The sequence below is a fragment of the Hyperolius riggenbachi genome, chromosome 1 (assembly GCF_040937935.1).
Source record: "Hyperolius riggenbachi isolate aHypRig1 chromosome 1, aHypRig1.pri, whole genome shotgun sequence".
NCBI lineage: Eukaryota > Metazoa > Chordata > Amphibia > Anura > Hyperoliidae > Hyperolius > Hyperolius riggenbachi.
Window position 1 is genome coordinate 516,296,249 of NC_090646.1, and position 21,982 is coordinate 516,318,230.

A 21,982-nucleotide genomic window follows, 5' to 3' on the forward strand; every position below is an offset into this window, starting at 1 on the left:
ATTGGAAGTCTCTTAGCCCTAGATGTTACCTGAATCTACATTACTTGGAGTGATACATTGCCAGGAAGCACTGTGGAGGCGTTTATCAAATGAGGACAGCTGTCTGTGAGGGTGGGCAGCAGCAATAAAGGGTGAGCAGGAAATAATTAGGTGTGCACTGCTGTGATAACCCAGGGTTGCAAGGCATTACTGCACTATGATATTGTATTATCTGTTTTGAGATCGAGTTCAGGAAAGATCGGTGGAGGAGAGCGAATGTAACAAGCCAAGCGCAGTTGCTGTCTGTGAGGCGGGGCAGCCTTGCAGCAAGGGGAGCGTGCCATTTGTTGGTCCCTAGAGAGGGTGACAGAGGTGATCCCGCAATAGAACCTGCACTATTGGGCCCCCATAGGGTGATGGTCTCCGTGTGCAAATACAGAAAGATCGCACTATGGTTTTTCCCTTTTGTATTTGTTTTTTCTATGTCTCCTGTCCCTGATGACCGATCCTATTGGAGCACCTGGACAACTAGTGGCCTTTGAGTGGAGGAGGATACAGTGAATGCAGACTAATACAGTGGGAACTGTTAAAGATCAATTTGCAAATATATGCAGAAGGGTAACGCACTCTATAAAAACTGACTTTTTTCTGGGATGTGCATGTAGTGTAAAGAGTTGCTGCAGGCCCAAAAATATTTTAGAGAATAGGGGTGTAACAGGGGAGCGCAACTGTTAAATTGATATATCAGGCTGGAATGTGCTGCTCTGCTTGTGATAGGAAGAAGCTATACACACTCTACGCCCCCTCCAGACTCTGTATGAGTCAAAGACTGAGCTCTCAGCCTATCACATGCTGGTTAGCAGCCATGTCTTGTTTGTAAACACTGCCTAAAACTGGCAATTACAAGCCAGGATCACAGCAGGGAGTGGCAGAAACAGCACAGAGGGGCCCAGGAAAACATAATGAATATAATGGTGAGCTTTTTATTGTAAGAATTTTAGAGTACAGATTCTCTTTAAGCAATACCAGTTGCCTGGCTGTCCTGCTGATCATCCTCTAATATGGTTAGCCACAGCCCCTGAACGAGCATGCAGCAAATCAAGCGTTTCTGACATTGTCAGATCTGACAAGTTTAGCTGCATGCTCGTTTCTGGTGTTATTCGGACACTATTGCAGCTAAATAGACCAGCAGGGCTGCCAGGCAACTGGTACTGTTTAAATGGAAATAAATATGGCAGCCTCATATTCCCTCTCACTAAAGTTGTCCTTTAAACATGACCACCTCCCCACTTTGCAATCCATTCATAAAACATGGGAACTGCCATAGCTCAAACAGCTTGGCATTTGCAAGCTCCTGGCATTGTGTTCCCAGTTCTCTACCAGAATGCCATTTAGTTTAGTCCAGCAGAGCTTTAATAAAGTGCAATGATCCCTAACTTCTCTGAGTATTCATTTCATAACCATAGATTAATACAAGACTGGCTGCTAAAACAAACAGCATACTGTAAAGAGTGATCTTTGTACTCTGATGGTTTCTTATTCCCTTGTAATGAAAAAGCAAAAGCTCAGATCTTGTAGCACAACATAAACGTGGTAATTCCCTTCTCCTCCCACTGATGGTCAAAAGGCAAATGTGCATTTAGGGATCTTTGCTTGTACAGCATCTACAAGATAACTGGGTACTTTCAGTTTAATTATAGGTAACTGGTGAAAAAAATTGCCCCAAGCTTGTTATGATGAAAGAGTCTGCCATCATCTTATCATATGTCTAATTCTAAATTATATGAAAATTACATTACTGTAATTGCTTTATTCGCCTACTGCATTCCATTGAGGCTTTAGAAAATAGTAGGTAATTTTCACTGCTCTATTCTGACAGCAGAGACATTACATGTTAATACATGTTTAATGTCTCTGCTGTCAGAATAGAGCAGTGAAAATTACCTACTATTTTCTAAAGCCACAATGTGTGCAGCTGGCCAGTACCGGTAAATATATTTAACAAAAGACCTATGACCGCTGAATGGGTTACCAAACATGCATTTATTTTACTTATACATACACATACCTCCCCCAAAATGACTTTATGGTAATATCCGAGCTGCCCCCCCCCCCAAAAAAAAACCTACACCTACTTACCCGGGGCTTCCTCCAGCCCCTAGCAGCCGCTATGCCCCTCGCCGCAGCTCTGCTCTCAGCCGCCGGCCTGGGATCCCCAACGGTGCAGAGGCTGACCTCGCCAGGTAGTCCTCTACTGCGCGAGTGCCGCTGTCAATCACTCGCATGTGGTGTGGCGTGTACTGCGCGGGCGCCATAGTTCTGCACCTGCGCACACTCCATGTGCAAGTGATTGATAGCGCTGCTTGTGCAGTAGTAGAGGACGACCTCTCGGGGGACCCAGGCTGGTGGCTGAGAGTGGAGCTGCAGCAAGGGACATAACAGCTGCTAGGAGCTGGAGAAAGCCCTGGGTAAGTTGTTGTGATTTTTTTTTTTTTTTTTTTTTTTTTGGCAGCTCTGATATTCTCTTTAAAGTAACACAAAGAACTGCCAGCTACTTTTGGTTTCGCCGCCGGGCCACTGCACGGCTTTGGCCACATGTACCCTTTGCGTTCCAGTCCGCAATAGCGATATTGCAGACGGGAGCGCATAAAAATGATACACTTGGCAGGGCTGCGCAGGCGCAGTGGCCCCTCGACTTACAAGCCGAGGAGCAAAATGGAGAGGCAGCGGAGGATCGTGGAGGACCAGCATGGACAGGACGGCTGCTGGGGGCTTGCAGAAGCACCAGGTACGTAAAAAACGTTTTAAAATGATCTTCAGTTCTGCTTTAAAAAGAGGAACTCCAGTGAAAAAAAATGTAATAAGTGCTTAATTTTTACAATAATTGTGTATAAATGATTTAAATCGGTGTTTGCTCAGTGTAAAATCTTTCCTCTCCCTGATTTACATTCAGATAATTATCACATGGTGACATTTTTACTGCTGGCAGGTGATGTCAATGGAAGAAGATGCTGCTTGCTTTTATGGCAGTTGGAAAGAGCTGTTATTTCCCACAATGCAACAAGGCTCCCACAGTGTGATGTCAGGACCTCAGAGCTGTGAGGGGATGGCTTTCACCACAAAATCAGCCATACAGAGCTCCGATCCTTTTGCGAAAAGGGAATAGATTTCTCATGGGAAAGGGGGCATCAGTTACTGATTGGGAAGTTCAATTCTTGGTTAAGATTTCTCTTTAAAATCGGCAAGAAGCAGTGAGAGCCAGCTTGAGATAACTTTTTACAGCAGAAAAATTAAAAAGGTCATGGTTTCTGCTTTATTTTACAGAATAAAAAAGACAGACTGCGGTTTCAAACTGAAAACATGACAGAAAGATGCAATGTTTTTTTTTATTTTTTTTAAATATAAGGGAGACTTCTTTGCTACTTATGTACTATTTGTTATCTGTACAACATACAATTCGTCATAAGTTTTTTTTTTTTTTCACTTCAAGTTTGCTTCAAAATCATATATCCAAGCAAAAGCTACAACCTCTCAGCAGACAGTACTAATGTGTATACAGTACTATAAAAACACACATGCTAAGCTCAGACACAAAATATGCTCTATGGTTCTTGCTCAACTAATCTGCAATCTTTTGCAGAGTGAGCCATGTCAGCTCCAAGAGCAGATTACCATTGATCAGGCTGGGAAAGGTTCTGAAAGCACCAGGAAGGTACAAGTCTGCTCTCTGTATAAACAGAGTATCTAAAAGAGTTGCCAGAAAACAGTGTGCGGCCCAGAATTCTGCTTCAAATGAATTGGAATTCAGACATAGATGAAAATATACTGCACACTAAGGGCTTGTGTACACCGCCAGTTTTGCTACTCTTGCAGAGTTTTCTTAAAGCCAGTGGGTAACACTTTAAAAATAAAGAAGTCAGATACACACCGAAGGAGAGTGAAGGCTCGGTCCTAATGAGCCTTCTCTCTCCTCTCCCAGTGCCCTCGGTGCTGCGCTGGCTCCCCCGTTCGCCGCCGCAGGAACTTCGGAGGTCTTCGGGAGCATTCGGGCTTCCGAAGACGGGCCGCTCCATACTACGCACGCGCGAGTGCATCATAGAGGGCGCTCGCGCATGCGTAGTATGGAGCAGCCCGTCTTCGGGAGCCCAAGTGCTCCCGAAGGCTTCAGAAAGCTCCCTTCGGCAGCGGAAGTGGCAGTATTTGACCGAACTGGTCGAATACTGCCACGGGGGATCCTGCGCGGGACCGGGCACCGGGAGAGGAGCGGGAAGGCTCATTAGGACCGAGCCTTTCCTCTTCTTAGGGGAGTATCTGACTTTTTTAATTTTTAAAATGGTAAACATTCACTTTAATGCTGCATGTTGTATTCAGCTGCAATCAGGAACCCTTTTAGTGCAAACAATATATAGCAGTAGTGGTGCTTTGCAATTACTGGAAAAAAAAAAAAAAAAAAGGAGGGGGATGTACAATACAACAACATTTCTATAGCGCTTTTCTCCCATAGGACTCAAAGAGCTTAGGGCCCTTTCACACCTAAGCGGAAATTGTGTAATTCCCGCTAATCACTAAAGCGCTAGCGTTTTTAAAAACGCTAGTGCTTTATTAGTCTATAGCAGTGTTCACACTTGAGCGATTAGCTACAATTGCGGTTGTTCCGCGATTATCGCTAATCGCAAACGTGTTGCATGCAGCATTTTTCTGGCAATTTAGGAGCGATCTCCATTAGCATATATAGAAACGCTAATCGAGATCACTCCAAAACCGCGAATTTGTAAAGTGATTTTTGTGCGTTAAATCACGGGGAAAAAAAAAAAAACAATCACCCACAGAAAACGCTACCGCAAATCGCGAGTGATTAGTGCTTTTAGGTGTGAATGGGCCCTTAGGCTCTCTCAGATTCAGCAGTTGGTAGTAGGATGAAGTATTCACACAACAAAAGTTATATTTCTGCAAATGCCAAACTGAACAGGTGGGTTTTCAGTCTGGATTTAAACACGTCCAGGAATGGAACTGTCCTGATCTGCTGAGGTAAGGATGTGCGACTATACGAACCAGAAAGAAAGTTTGTAATTTATAGTTTAATTTGTGTTTAGTTGAATTTTAATATGAAAGAAAGACTGCAACTTACCCGGACATTCAGCAGCCCCGGGGTTGTCATAGACACTGCCTCCTGCTTCATAGAAACGGACACATCACTTTCTTTATTTCCACCTAGAGCGCTGATTGGCACAGACTAATGGATAAAAAAAAAAAAAAAAAAAAAAAAAAAGTACAAAAATTTACACAAAACATGGAACAAGCAGTGTGTTGAAAGCCAAACTCTAGACAAACAGCTGAATTGCACAGATGAAATTCAGAAAAAGCAGAAGCCTTCCAAAATATTTAAAAAAGTAAGAAACGCTGCCAAATTACCAATTGTGAAGATGCACCTCAATTTGTCTGATACAGAAGGTAGAATTTAAATGTCAGGAGATCCCTAGCAAATTAGGTTAGTGACAGTCTAAAAACCCTCTTAACCCAGTATCCATCCATTCATTTCTCCATCAATCGTAGATAGCAGTATCACATCAAGAGATGCATTATAATCAAAGCTCTTCAAGGTACTTAAAGTACAGAGGTCAGGAACCTTTTTGGCCGAGAGAGCCATAAACGCCACATATTTTAAAATATAATTCCATGAGAGCCATACAATATTTTTCAAACTGGGACAGTAGGACTCACATCCCTGTTGCCATGGTGATGTGTATACAGTTGATCCGCCAGGCAGCGGAAGTGTCAGAAATGTCTTCAGCTTCACTTCACACCGATTGTACACATCACCCTGTATCATTTATATCAGCGCAGTGTTTTGTGATTTTACAATGTCTTCAGCTTCTCTTGGGTTTCAGCAACATCAGCAATTTCCCCGAGAGCCAGACAGGAGAAATACTGACTAACAGCTTGTACAATTAGCTAGCTTACTTGGGGGTTGGTTCACTTTGTAGGACAAGATCCCCAAACTTTGATTGGCCCAATAGGTTGCCTGTCACCTGACAGGCAGCCTCTTGGGCCAAATTGCGGGGATCTCGTCCTACAAAGTCACTGGACCTGACAGGGTCCAGAGTGGGACAATTGGAGCAGCCAGGGCTGTGGAGTCGGTCCAAAAATCCACCGACTCCTCAGTTTAGGATTCCACCGACTCCTCTAATTTGCATATTACAATTTTGTTGATTAAAAGTATGTAACATGAAATTCGTCTCTTAAAGAGAACCAGAGACGAAGCACCCTCATGTATTTTATTACATTTATCAGTGAGAACATGACAGTAAACACCTACCCTGCTTTTAGTTTTATTCTTCTCAGTCTAATCTATCTGTTATCAACTGTGATAAGAATCCACCGACTATTCAGTCCAGGTTTGACCTGGAATCATTATAGCTGAGTCACTCTTCTGTGAAGTCTTTTCAAGCCCAAGCCTTCCCCCTCGTGGCTCAAATTTCATGCTTTACATACTGAGAGCTGTGATGACATGGGAGGGGCTGCTGCTGCAGGAAAAATCTCTGTCTAACAGATAAGTGTGGCTGTGTGATCTGTGTGCTCTGTGTGTGCAGCCTGTCATTAATATCTACTGTATGCAGTTTCATTACTATGAGAGACACTTCCTACAGGCAGCCACAAAGCATACCAGAATAATAAAGTTGAAAGCACACAGATGAAAGCCTACAGCAGCCCTTCTTGTCTATAGTCTCATATAGCCTATACAGCACATCCAGAACACCTCACAACCTGGAACAGAAGGAATATGAGCCGGCGGCCATATTGGATATTTCCTGGAGGAATAATGGATAAAAAGCACTCAAAAAGGCACACCAGAGTGGCGAAATTATCGGGTAGAGCATTTATTCTTTACAAGCTATCAACTGATATGTTTATTTTGTGTGAATCGTTCATCTCTGGTTCTCTTTAACTGCCAACGCTTAGGAATTTTACAAGACAACTGAAGTGAGAAGGATATGTAGACTACTATGTTTATTCCCTTTAGACTAAAACTAGTCCTTGGTAAGAGTACTTGTAAAAGGTACAAACCGGAACAAAGAACATCTATCAGGCCCTAGGCAATGTAAGTGTAGGTACATGTAAGAATGATGTGCAGGTAATCTGCAGGGGAATGAGGAGATTGTAAACAGACAACACCTCTGTGTTCAATGTGCACAGTATTCTCAGTGGATTCCCTGCAGCTCTGTGGGGAGTGCATATGTAGAGTATAGTACTACTGTGTAACAAAGTAAACCTGAGACAGATGAAATTAAAGTTTTATACATACCTGGGGCTTCCTCCAGCCGCCTTCAGGATAATCAGTCCCTCGTTGTCCTCCTCCACCACCTGGATCTTCTGCTATGAGTCCAGGTACTTGAGCCAGTCGGGCGTAGTGCGCATGCGCACACTCCGCCGCCAGGAGCATACTACACCTGTGCAGCACTATTGCGCAGGTGCAGAATGTTCCTGGCTGTGGGAGCGGCATGCGGCCGGACAGCGCTGACTGGCTGAATTACCAGGACTCATAGCAGAAGATCCGGGTGGTGGAGGACAGCGAGGGACTGATTAGCCTGAAGGGGGCTGGAGGAAGCGCAAGGTATGTATAAAACTTTACTTTTCATCCGTCAGTTACCTTTTAATTTGTAGTCACCAAACCAAATTTTAACATATCAAATTATTTGATTTCATCAGCAAAGGGAGCGCATACATTTACATAAATCAGCATCAATGCAGAATTATTTCCATCTCGTTGACCATCTCTATTAGTGACACAGCTACACATCAGGCTTTATTCTTACAGAATAGATGCTATTTAGTATATATAAGAGATTCCTGTGTACACATCATATATACAGTCACACTCAGATATGTATATCTGACCTTAAAAATACGGGGACTGCTTTATTGAAGCAGCACAAGTAACTAATTTTGATTGGTTTATTTCATTTTTGTGGACTAAGCACAGCTATTACTGTATAGATACTGTATATATACACATTATTTTTAATGACTATTATCTGAGAAATAGAACATATCATATTTTCTATTTTAATTACAGTGACAAATTCATTAGGAGTCGGAGCCGGTGCATTTTTTCCCGACTCCGACTCCAGGCACCCAAAATTGCCCGACTCCACGACTCCGACTCCACAGCCCTGGGAGCAGCTGTTCGTTTTGGAGTAGGGTGAGTAAGTAGGTAGTGCATGCTACAGTAGTATTATTATCCATCCATGACTGCTGTGATGTTGCTGTCTTCAGTTATTGCCAGGGAAATAAATGGATTAAATCTGAATACTCCTGTGCTGGTCAATGATGTTTCTGAGACGTATATGAAGCTAGTTGGTGTCTAGCTGACCAATATATGTTTTGCTACAGTCACATGAACTGCACACAGCACACATGTGGAGAAGGAGCCTTAAAGCGGTTTAAAATCCTGACATAATATTCAATAAAAACATGTTTTCCTACTTTTTATATGCCATACGATTATCATATTTGCATTTGTGCATAAGTATTAATTTAGAAATTATAGGTTCCCAAAAGTACAGTTTTTTTGCTTTGTGAGCTGACTTTGCATTTTATTAATAACTGGTTTTATTCATTATGTGTTGAAGGCAGACATGCTTTCAGTGTCTCTCTGTCTCCAGCTGCTTCTGCACAGTCAGAGAATTTGTCACATTCCTCACTTGCTACATTTAAGTAAACACAAGATAACATTATCTACAACTTCAGATGTGTCCACATTTCTCTGCACTGTACTTTCAAGCTCTGTATGTAATGCTGGGCATACACGGTAAGGTTTTATTTTTATCAATCGACCCGCTGATGGCTCGATTGATAATATCCGACGTGTCCGATGACCCGCCGGATCGATTCCGCGCTCGATACCGGTGCGCAGGACAAAAGCGCAGATAAGGAAGTGCCCATGGGTACGAGCGGGAATCGATCCGGCCGTGCGCGGGGACGAGCCGCGATTTATCGTGCGGCTCGATACACGGTACACAACGTACCGTGTATCCCCAGCATAACACTTCAAATGCTGGTCTAGTAGAAAAAAAAATGCTGGTTGCATAAAATATACTGTAAATAATTTTTTAGAGCAAAGAAGAAATGCTGGGTTATATTCCACTTTAAAGAGAAACTCCAACCTAGAATTGAACTTTATCCTAATCAGTAGCTGATACCCCTTTTACATGAGAAATATAATGCTTTTCACAAACAGACCATCAGGGCGCTGAAGCTCTGGGACCCCGGTACTTTTGGCAGTTTGTTACAATGTAACAAGGTTCACAGACAGGAAATAGCTGTTTACATCTGCGAGTGACAGCCGCGATCGGCGGCACCCTAACCCCCCCCCCCCCCCGAGTGACAGCCGCGATCGGCAGCATTTACTCCACCCAGCCCCCCCGCGAGTGACAGCCGCGATCGCCGGCACCCCGTGCAAACCCCTCCCCCATCTCGCAATCACCCGCAAAACGACCGACATTGCAATTGCCCGGAAAATGACCGACATCGCAATCGGCCAAACGACCGACATCGCAATCTCGGACGCAAAACGACTGACTTTGCAATCATCACAAATCGGCCGACATCGCAACCGCCCGCAAATTGAATGACATCGCAATCACCCGTACCCCCCCCCCCCCCCCCCCGACTGACAACGCAATCGCTCGCACGCCGCGCCACCCCAACTGCCCCCCCCCGACATGGTCGCTCCTCGCTGTGTGACAGACAATATGCCCCCGTAATGCCTAATACACACGATGCGTTTTCCCGCTCGATCCGCGGGTCGATCGGCATCGATTAGATTATTTCCAACATGCTCAATTCGGATTTCGATCATTCCTGCCGTCGATTTGGCATGATTAACATGCAAATCGATGGCAGGAACGATCGAAATCCGAATCGGGCATGTTGGAAATTATCGAATCGATCGACCCGCGGATCGAGCGGGAAAACGCATCGTGCGTACCAAGCATAAGACCAGAGACTGGTAGGAGTGTCTGAGGGCTGGGACTTGGGAGGGCTAATGATTAATCAGGAAGCAGGGTAAGGGAGGATATGACCTCACAATTGGCTTCAGACAAGACAGTCAGATGGAAGCTGCCATGAAATGTCAGGAGCATCAATCTCTGCATATACTATATAAAAATTCTGTGAAATATATATGAAATGTAAGTACAGCCAGTATTTAGCTACTGATATATGTGTTTTTTGTCTGAGACCTTATACCTAACAGCTCCTCTTTAAGGGAACCTGAAGTGAGTGTGATAGTAGGATCCCATATTTGTTTCCAAGTTGCCTGACTGTACCCCAATGCTCTGCATCTAATAATTTTAATAATCTAATAATCTAATAAATCTAATAATCTAATAATCGCCTCCGGCAGCCAGAAGTAACACGGAAGGCCGCAATGAGCAGCCTTCCGTGTTTGGCTTCTCCTGTCGCCATGGCGACGAGCGGAGTGACGTCATGGACGTCAGCCGACGTCCTGACGTCAGCCGCCTCCGATCCAGCCCTTAGCGCTGGCCGGAACTATTTGTTCCGGCTGCGCAGGGCTCAGGCGGCTGGGGGGACCCTCTTTCGCCGCTGCTCGCGGCGGATCGCCGCAGAGCGGCGGCGATCGGGCAGCACACGCGGCTGGCAAAGTGCCGGCTGCGTGTGCTGCTCTTTATTTGAGCAAAATCGGCCCAGCAGGGCCTGAGCGGCAGCCATCGGCGGTGATGGACGAGCTGAGCTCGTCCATACCGCTAAGATGGTTAAAGAGAACCCCAGGTGGGTTTGAAGAATATTATCTGCATACAGAGGCTGGATCTGCCTATACAGCCCAGCCTCTGTTGCTATCCCAAACCCCCCTAAGGTCCCCCTGCACTCTGCAATCCCTCATAAATCACAGCCACGCTGCTGACAAACAGCTTGTCAGAGCTGGCTGTGTTTATCTCTATAGTGTCAGTCTGCTGCTCTCCCCGCCTCCTGCAGAACTCCAGTCCCCGCCTGCATCCCTTCCCTCCCTGCTGATTGGAGGGAAGGAACGGGGGCAGGGACCGGAGCAATGCAGGAGGCGGGGGGCAGCTGAGACTGACACTACAGATGTAAACACAGCCTCACAGCACGGCTGTGATTTATGAGGGATTGCAGAGTGCTGGGGGACCTTAGTGGGGTTTGGGATAGCAACAGAGGCTGGGCTCTATAGGCAGATCCAGCCTCTGTATGCAGATAACATTCTTTAAACACACCTCGGGTTCTCTTTAACCACTTGCCGACCGCCCACAGCCCATGGGCGGCGGCAAAGTGGATGCCTTAGGGACCGCAATACGCCTTAGGGCGTTGCGTCCTTTTCCTATGCCGGGGGAGCGATCGCGTCATTGATGACGCGCGCTTCCCCCGGCAACTGGCTCCGCCCACCCACCGGCCATACGGAAGCGCCGGCGGGATGTTAACCCCGCGATCGCCGCTACAAAGTGTATAATACACTTTGTAATGTATACAAAGTGTATTATACAGGCTGCCTCCTGCCCTGGTGGTCCCAGTGTCCGAGGGACCACCAGGGCAGGCTGCAGCCACCCTAGTCTGCACCCAAACACACTGATCTGCCCCCCCCGCCCACAGCACCCCTCAGACCCCCCCTGCCCACCCCCCAGACCCCTGTTTGCACCCAATCACCCCCATAATAACCCATCAATCACTCCCTGTCACTATCTGTCAACGCTATTTTTTTTTTTATCCCCCCCCCCTGCCCCCTCCTGATCACCCCCCCCCACCCCTCAGATTCTCCCCAGGACCCCCCCCCAGACCCCCCCCCCCCCTGTGTACTGTATGCATCTATCCCCCCTGATAACCTGTCAATCACCCATCAATCACCCCCTGTCACTGCCACCCAACAATCAGCCCCTAACCTGCCCCTTGCGGGCAATCTGATCACCCACCCACACCAATAGATCGCCCGCAGATCCGACATCAGATCACCTCCCAAATCCATTGTTTACATCTATTCTCTCCTCTAAACACCCACTAATTACCCATCAATCACCCACCATCACCACCTGTCACTGTTACCTATCAGATCAGACCCTAATCTGCCCCTTGCGGGCACCCAATCACCCGCCCACACGCTCAGATTGCCCTCAGACCCCCCCCCTTATCAATTCGCCAGTGCATTAATTACATCTGTTCTTCCCTGTAATAACCCACTGATCACCTGCCAATCACCTATCACCCATCAATCACCCCCTGTCACTGCCACCCATCAATCAGCCCCTGTCATTGCCACCCATCAATCACCCCCTGTCACTGCCACCTATCAATCAGTCCCTAACCTGCTCCTTGCGGGCAATCTGATCACCAACCCACACCATCCGATCGCCTGCAGACCCGCAGTCAGATCACCTTCTTAAGTGCATTGCATCTGTTCTCTCCTCTAAACACCCACTAATTACCCATCAATCACCCCCTGTCACTGCTACCCATCAGATTAGACCCCCATCTGCCCCTAGGGCACCCAATCACCCGCCCACACCCTCAGACCCCAGCCCTGATCACCTCGCCAGTGCATTACTTGCATCTATTCCCCCCACTAATCACACCTTGAGACACCCATCAATCACCTCCTGTCACTACCTGTCACCCCCTAGCACACCTACCCATCAGATCAGGCCCTAATTTGCCCCGTGTGGGCTCCTGATCACTCGGCCAAACCCTCAGATCCCCCTCAGACCCCCTTCCGATCACCTCCCCAGTGCATTGAGTGCATCTATTTTCCCCTCTAATCACCCCCTGAGACACCCATCAATCACCTCCTGTCACCCCCCTAGCACTCCTATCCATCAGATCAGGCCCAATACAACCTGTCATCTAAAAGGCCACCCTGCTTATGACCGGTTCCACAAAATTCGGCCCCTCATAGACCACCTGTCATCAAAATTTGCAGATGCTTATACCCCTGAACAGTCATTTTGAGACATTTGGTTTCCAGACTCACGGTTTTGGGCCCGTAAAATGCCAGGGCGGTATAGGAACCCCACAAGTGACCCCATTTTAGAAAAAAAAGACACCCCAAGGTATTCTGTTAGGTGTATGACGAGTTCATAGAAGATTTTATTTTTTGTCAAAAGTTAGCGGAAATTGATTTTTATTGGTTTTTTTTCACAAAGTGTCATTTTTCACTAACTTGTGACTAAAAGTAAAATCTTCTATGACCTCGTCATACACCTAATGGAATACCTTGGGGTGTCTTCTTTCTAAAATGGGGTCACTTGTGGGGTTCCTATACTGCCCTGGCATTTTAGGGGCCCTAAACCGTGAGGAGTAGTCTAGAAAACAAATGCCTCAAAATGACCTGTGAATAGGACGTTGGGCCCCTTAGCGCACCTAGGCTGCAAAAAAAGTGTCACACGTGGTATCGCCGTACTCAGGAGAAGTAGTATAATGTGTTTTGGGGTGTATTTTTACACATACCCATGCTGGGTGGGAGAAATCTCTCTGTAAATGGACAATTGTGTTTTAAAAAAAAAAAAATCAAACAATTGTCATGTACAGAGATATTTCTACCACCCAGCATGGGTATGTGTAAAAATACACCCCAAAACACATTATACTTCTCCTGAGTACGGCGGTACCACATGTGTGGCACTTTTTTACACCCTAAGTGCGCTAAGGGGCCCAAAGTCCAATGAGTACCTTTAGGATTTCACAGGTCATTTTGCGGAATTTGATTTCCAGACTACTCCTCATGGTTTAGGGCCCCTAAAATGCCAGGGCAGTATAGGAACCCCACAAATGACCCCATTTTAGAAAGAAGACACCCAAAGGTATTCCATTAGGAGTATGGTGAGTTCATAGAAGTTTTTATCTTTTTGTCACAAGTTAGCGGAAATTGATTTTAATAGTTTTTTTTTCAGAAAGTGTCATGTTCCGCTAACTTGTGACAAAAAATAAAATCTATGAACTCACCATACTCCTAAAGGAATACCTTTGGGTGTCTTCTTTCTAGAATGGGGTCATTTGTGGGGTTCCTATACTGCCCTGGCATTTTAGGGGCCCTAAACCATGAGGAGTAGTCTTGAAACCAAATGTCGCAAAATGACCTGTGAAATCCTAAAGGTACTCATTGGACTTTGGGCCCTTTAGCGCAGTTAGGGTGCAAAAAAAGTGCCACACATGTGGTATCGCCGTACTCCGGAGAAGTAGTATAATGTGTTTTGTGGTGTATTTTTACACATACCCATGCTGGGTGGGAGAAATAACTCTGTAAATGGACAATTGTGTGTAAACAAAATGAAAACATTGTCATTCACAGAGATATTTCTCCCACCCAGCATGGGTATGTGTAAAAATACACCCCAAAACACATTATAGTACTTGTACTGAGTACGGCAATACCACATGTGTGGCACTTTTTTGCAGCCTAACTGCGCTAAGGGGTCCAAAGTCCAATGAGCACCTTTAGGCTTTACAGGGGTGCTTACAATTTAGCACCCCCCAAAATGCCAGGACAGTGAACACACCCCACAAATGACCCCATTTTGGAAAGTAGACACTTCAAGGTATTCAGAGAGGGGCATGGTGAGTCCGTGGCAGATTTCATTTTTTTTTGTCGCAAGTTAGCAGAAATGGAAACTTTTTTTTTTTGTCACAAAGTGTCATTTTCCGCTTACTTGTGACAAAAAAATAATATCTTCTATGAACTCACTATGCCTCTCAGTGAATACTTTGGGACGTCTTCTTTCCAAAATGGGGTCATTTGGGGGGTATTTATACTATCCTGGAATTCTAGCCCCTCATGAAACATGACAGGGGGTCAGAAAAGTCATAGATGCTTGAAAATGGGAAAATTCACTTTTTGCACCATAGTTTGTAAACGCTATAACTTTTACCCAAACCAATAAATATACACTGAATGGTTTTTTTTTTTATCAAAAACATGTTTGTCCACATTTTTCGCGCTGCATGTATACAGAAATTTTACTTTATTTGAAAAATGTCAGCACAGAAAGTTAAAAAAATCATTTTTTTGCCAAAATTCATGTCTTTTTTGATGAATATAATAAAAAGTAAAAATCGCAGGAGCAATCAAATAGCACCAAAAGAAAGCTTTATTAGTGACAAGAAAAGGAGCCAAAATTCATTTAGGTGGTAGGTTGTATGAGCGAGCAATAAACCGTGAAAGCTGCAGTGGTCTGAATGGAAAAAAAGTGCCTGGTCCTTAAGGGGTAGAAAGACTGTGGTCCTCAAGTGGTTAATACTTAAAGCTCATTACTAGAGTAAATGCTGTTTTTTTTTTCCTCTTCACATGTCCTGTCAAGCCTTTAAGGGAAAGCACCACCCTGTGTGCAGCCCTCCTAAACAGACAGGATTACTGTATGTCCTGCCATAGACCCCTCTAATCATGACAGAGAAAAGGGGGCCATTCATGAGGCCAGGACAGGTTAACACGCAGAGACCCAGTGTGGTAATATTACATCATCACATTTAAGGGTACAAAAATAAACCCTCCCCCATTCTCTTATTTTTAAAACCTCATGTACATTACTAATAGGTCCTATTGTTCAGTTCTGCAACACTATTGGATGGTTCAATGTATAAATAGGTCTGTTTATCTGGCCATGAAGTCATACAACCCTGTTGCCTGCTTTGGAGTTCATCATCTTGTTGATTTGGATGGGATACATCAAGACTGAAGTAAATCAAAAGCTTGGAATATTTTTTTCTGTGATAATGTGTAGATCATGCAGATTTTATGACATCAATGAATATACTGATATTGAGAGATTTAGAGCTGGTTATTTCTATGTTGTACTTTTACAACAGTGGGCCAGTGGTAGCAAGGTTTTGTCTACACAGTAAATTTGAGGTGGTGATAATTTTCAGGGAGGTGAGGGTGAAAGTGTTTGCATGACTAATTGAACAATAGGTCTACCTGATAAGAGTTGTGGAATTGAATGTGTAAAGTTTTAGGAATTTTATGAACAATTTAACCATGTCTGAGATGGAACAAAATACTGACAAACTCTGGAAACTCAGACGCTGGCTTGATGCTTTCAGAGAGAAATGCTTAAAGGAGGTCTCTGAAGAACAGAACTCTTAATGAAATGATGATCCCTTTCAGTGGGAAATTCAGCATCAAACAGTACATGCGTGGCAAGCCAAACCCCATGGGGGGTTCAAGCTGTGGGCAAAGACTGGATTCTCTGGTGTACTTTGTGATTTTGAGGTGTACCGAGGCAGTGTGAATGGAATACGGGCAAGATCTGAACTTGGACTATCAGGGGATGTTGTGATGAAACTTGCTTCCATGCTTCCACATGGTCACAACTACAAGGTCTACACAGACAACTTTTTCACCAGCATCCCTATAATAGTTAAAGCGGAATATAACCCTGCATTTCAACTTTGCTCTAAAACATTATTTACAGCATATTATATGCAACCAGCAATTTTTTTTTACTAGACCAGCATTGGAAGGGTTAAACACAGAGGTTTAAAGTTCCGTGGAGAGATATGCAGAAGTTCAGATAGATACATTTAACTAAATAGAATGTAACAAGTGATAAATGTTACACACTCTTTGGCTGTCCTCCAGCTCCTCAGTCAGAGAGAGTGAGTCACATTCAACACTTATATACATTTATGTAAACAAAATGTATCCATGTAAGCTTCGAATGAGTCTGCAGTTCTCTCCAGGAACTTTAAACCTCTGTGTAACTGTGAGAAAACGTGGAAAAGTCGCCGCGCGTTCTGACAGCAAGGCGGCTGATTCCGCGTCCAACGTGGTGGTTTGCACGCGGAGGCGTGCGTCTGGTAACATGGCAGAACGCAGAAAAGCAGCCGCATGTACTGACGGCGAGGCGGCTGGTTCCGCGTTCAGCGCGGCGGTTTGCACGCAGCAGCGTGCGTCTGGTGTGGCTGAGTCTGTTAGTTCACACAGGTTTAGGAATACGCGCGCGCGGAGAGGCAGAACTTTTATGACGGCCAAGAGGGGACCAGCTGACCAGGCTGGTCAGCTGACTCGAGAGCAAGTTTCTATTGGGCCATCACTTAGAGGTGGCGCCAGAGAGCGCTACACTATAAATAGTTGCTGCTGGCCAGTCACAAGTTGTCTGCCGTTGCGAACACTACGTGGAAGCACCTTAGTCAGATCCTGCAGTGTGTTTGAACCAGGTGGACCTGGGAATTCACACTGAGGCAGATTACTTGTATTTTATTCTATTTATGCTTAGACCAGTTCCAGGGTGTAGAGACCACGGACCTCACACCCAGACTAGGGAACTTGTGTTACCATTCTGTTATACATCAGACTAGTTCCAGGGTGTAGAGCAGGGGTAGGGAACCTATGGCTCGGGAGACAGATGTGGCTCTTTTGATGGCTACATCTGGCTCACATACAAATCATTAAGGGTTGATTCACTAAGCTACATTGCTCAAGCAGAGCAGCTTAGTGTGGCAGCGCACATAACATTTTCAAAGTAGGCACGCTACTGTCAAGTGACAGGCAGCCTATTGGGCCAATCAAAATGCGGAGATCTCGTCCTACAAAGTGAATAAACCTCCAAGTTAGTTAGCCAATTGTACAAGCTGTCGGTATTTCTCCTGTCTGGCTCTCGGGGAAATTGCTGATGTTGAAACCCGAGAGAAGCTGAAGACGTGTCTGACACTTCTGCTTCCTGGCGGATCAACTGTATACACATCCCTACTGTCCCAGTTTGAAACATATTGTATGGCTCTCACGGAATTACATTTTATATGTGGCATTTATGGCTATCTCAGACAAAAAGGTTCCTGACCCCTGGTGTAGAGACCAAGGACCTCACACCCAGACTAGGCATTGTTTGATATCAGTTATGACTTATTGCTTTCCTGACTACTCCTCTGATCTCTGATTCGGTACCTCGCATATCTGATACTCTGTTGCCAAACCCTGCTAGCCTTGGATACCGAATCAGCCTTCTGTCTATGTACCTTATCTGACCGTGTGTTGCCGACCTCGAGAGCTATCTCTACTATTAAGAGATAGTCTCCAGATCACTCAGTGACATTTATCTTGATTGTCACTCACTCTCTGGACCTTCCTTCTTCCAGCCTGACTCCGCCCCTTGGGGAGTCTCAGGCTACTGGAAGGTTTCCTTTTCTCTAGAGCAGTATTGCCCATACTGTCTCTAATTTCCTGTGCTATACTCAAAGTACTACCGTTACACCAAACACTCACATTATCCAGGTGTCCAGAGGTTAGCAATGTATCTGTATTATCGGTGATTCTGCAGATCATCAATCAGGTATATATCTGTATTCTTGGTGATACTGCAGATCACCAATAATCAGATTCTCTCTGCGTGCTGACACCGATCGTTACAGTAACCCTTCCAATGCTGGTCTAGAGAAAAAAAAAAAAAAAAAAAAAAAAAAAAAAGCTGGTTGCATAAAATATACTGTAAATAATGTTTTAGAGCAAAGTTGAAATGCAGGGTTATATTCCGCTTTAAGCTGCTGGATTGTGGAAATTCATTATACAAGGACAGACATGTGCGCCTTCAAAAATGTAACCTTGAGGATGAGAAAAGCTTGAAGAAAAAGGGGAGAGGAAGGTTTGATGTTAGAGTGGAGTCAAATCACAACATTTGTGCAGTGAAATGGTTTGACAACAGGCAAGTTACACTTGTGTCATCCTTTGCAGGCCCACAACTAGTGGAGAAGGTTCAAGGCCGGGACAAAACTGCCAAGAGATTTGTTGAAGTTGGAAGGCCTTACATTGTGGCTGCCTATAACAAATTCATGGGCAGAGTGGTTTTGTTAGACTCATTTGCAGCAAAATACAAGTCCTGCTACAGGTACACCATTATCCTAGCTGTGATCAATGCTTGGCTCCTGTACAAAAGGTACTGCAAAGCTTTGGATACCCCAAAGAAAGAGATGCTAAACAGGAGTATGTTTCAGGCCCAGTTGACATTTTCTCTTATCCTAATTGGAACGGCTGTGTCAGTGTCAAAGCGAGGGCGACCATCTGCAAGCCAAGTTTCATCCATGGGGGCTCCTTGACTTCCTAAAAGAGGCAGTATACAGATGGAGGTTCTTCAGCTACCAAGACTGCCAAAAAGTCAAATGCACACCCTCCAAAGGAAGTTTGCAAGGACATGATTGGACATTTTCCCATCAAAGCCGAGCAGACTGATACATTGGACGGAGGGACGGCTGGAGAAGCGTGGAAAAAGCTGTAGCCGCCGGCCATGTGAGATACGCTTGTTTTATATGTTTATCTGGTACGCATAACCTTTTTGGCAGGGCTAGTAAGCCATATTAAATTGAGATAATTTTACACTATGCGGAGTGCTGTTTTATGCTTACTTCTAGAGTCTACATCAGCGGTATTGTGATACGCTTGTTGCAAGAACCTATTTGGTGAGCAGGGGACTGACGGGGGAGTGTGTGAGCCCCCCTTCCTGCATGTGGTGGAGTTTTTATCCCGGCACAGTGTGTTTGAGCACAGGGTGTACTAGGCCTGAACGATTTTAGGAAAAGATTGAATCGCACGATTTCTGTCAAAAATTGCGATTTCGATTCACGATTTTCTTCAAATTCAGCTTTAGCACTAAATTCACAATGTACACAGTAACATTTACAAACATGCAGTGACAGAAAATAACATCATACTATCAAATTGGTGGTATAATGTCACTGTGTCATGTTTGTAAACCTTACTGCATTATGTGAATTTAGGTGAGAGACTAGAGAAAAAAAAAAAGGTGGAGATTAGGGAACGCGTGATCACAACGCGATTGCCGCAAGACTACTGGCGGTAGGCCCTAACACAACATAACCACAATTTGGCTTATGAGAATTTATTATGCATATTCTGTGTGTATGCAAGATGATGTGTGCTTGGCAGTGTGGGCACTGTGCATTTGAGCTGATGTGACTGTGAGCTGGACTGTGTGATTAGAGAGAGATAGATAGATAGATATATACAGTGTTCTCCCCAGGCTCTTTTAGCCGGGTGCTCCACCCGGCTAGTTTTGGTGAGCACCCGGCTGTCATCGGCTCACGTTCTATGCTGTAAGCAGAGTTCTGCAGAGAAGCACTGGCCCTGCATTCTCTTATCTCGCTAGCTATAATATATATATATATATATATATATATATATATATATATATATATATATATATATATATATATATATATATATATATATATATATATATATATATATATATATATATATATATATATATATATATATATATATATCACAAAGTCCAGCTCACAGTCATCTCAGCGCAAGTGCCCACACTACCCACACTGCCGAGCACACATCATCGTGCATACACACAGAGTGGATGAAGTACATACAGGGTGTCAGTGTGATCTGTCTGATGTACGAACTCTTGCCTGACAGTACTGCCGCCCGCCCAGCTGATGACGCACTAGGCTAGGCGGAGGGAAACAGAGCGAGAGCCTGTGGGGGGAGTTTGCCGCCCGCCAAGCTGATGAGGTATTAGGCTGGGCGGAGCGAAAGAGTGTGAGCCTGCAGCAGCCGCCCGCCCTCCCAGCCAATGACGTGCTAGGCAAGGCGGAGGGTGATTTAATGGGAAATAGGAAAAAATGTGGGAAAAAATTATTTTTCAGTTTTCGGCCATTATAGTTTTTAAATAAAGCATGCTACTGTAATTAAAACCCATGAAATGTATTAACCCATTTGTCCCGGTTATAAAACCATTTAAATTATGTCCCTATCACAATGTTTGGCGACAATATTTTATTTGGAAATAAAGGTGCATTTTTTTCAGTTTTGCATCCATCCCTAATTACAAGCCCGCAGTTTATAAAGTAACAGTGTTATACCCTCTTGACATAAATATTTAAAAAGTTCAGTCCCTAAGGTAACTATTTATGTTTTTTTTTTTTATCGTTTTTTTTTTTTTTTAATTATAAAATAAAAATAAAAATTGGGGAGTGTGGGAGGTAATGAGTTAATTTATTGTGTAAATGTAATGTTTGTATATGTAAAATGCTTTTAGGGTGTAGTTTACTATTTGGCCACAAGATGGCCACAGAGTGTTTGTTTACATGCGACCTGTAAGCGTCCGGAAGGACGCTTACAGGAAGCAGTAGGAGGCTGGGAGACTCACAATGATCTCGCTGTTTCTGAAAGAAGCAGCAGATCATTGCGGGGGCTTAGATCAACGAACGGGAATGGATTTTCCCGTTCATTGATCTCCGGGCGAGCGGGCGGCGGCGTGCACGAGCAGCGGGTGCGCGCGCACGAGCGGCGGGAGCGCGGACAGCGGCGGTAGCGCGGAAGGTACGGATTTCTCCGTCCCTGGTTTTTTAGGAGGGAAAAAAGGGGCGGAGAAATCCGTACGCGTGGGGGTAAAGTGGTTAATTCTGCCAAATAGGCAGAAATACATTTTTTTTTTTTAATTTTGTTTCATGTTAAGCTACCAGAGTGGTAGTTACATGAAACACTAGAGGGCGCATGTGTCCCTCTAGTGCGATCGTTGCCGGCATCAATAGCAAACAGGGGAATGCGTATATATAACGCGTTCCTGTTTGGCTTTTCCTGTCGCCATGGCGACGATCGGAATGACGTCAGACACCTCCGATCCTGCCGTTAGCGCTGCCCTGAAGTCATTGGTCCGGGCAACGCAGGGCTCTGGCGGGGGGGCCCCTTTTCCGCCGCTGCGTGCGATCAAGCTGCAAGTGCGGCTAGCAAAGTGCTAGCTGCGCATACAGCACTTTAAATGGAGCGAATCACCCCACCAGGGGCTGATATCCCCTCAGCGGCGGCTTACCCCGAGAGTAAGAATGTTAAAATACATGTAAACATACACAAATAAGAAGTATGTTTCTTCCAGAGTAAAATGAGCCATAAATTACTTTTCTCCTATGTTGCTGTCACTTACAGCAAGTAGTAGAAATCTGACATTACCGACAGTTTTTGGACTAGCTCATCTTCTCATGGTGGGTTCTCAGGGTTTTCTTTATTTTAAAAGCGCTTGTG

The 21,982-nt window shown here is 44.8% G+C and overlaps 1 protein-coding gene and 1 non-coding gene across 2 annotated transcripts in view; both read right to left on the bottom strand.

The window, feature by feature from the left end:
* Nucleotides 1–21,982, bottom strand: part of SBNO1 (strawberry notch homolog 1) — a 113,395-nt gene that overhangs the window by 83,157 nt on the left and 8,256 nt on the right. The window contains 1 exon segment of the mRNA XM_068244404.1: nt 5,108–5,212. Coding sequence (XP_068100505.1) covers nt 5,108–5,212 — 105 coding nt within the window.
* LOC137532910 (small Cajal body-specific RNA 11) lies at nt 15,283–15,418 on the bottom strand. The gene has a single exon (XR_011024064.1). It is a non-coding gene; the product is annotated as a small Cajal body-specific RNA 11 (non-coding RNA).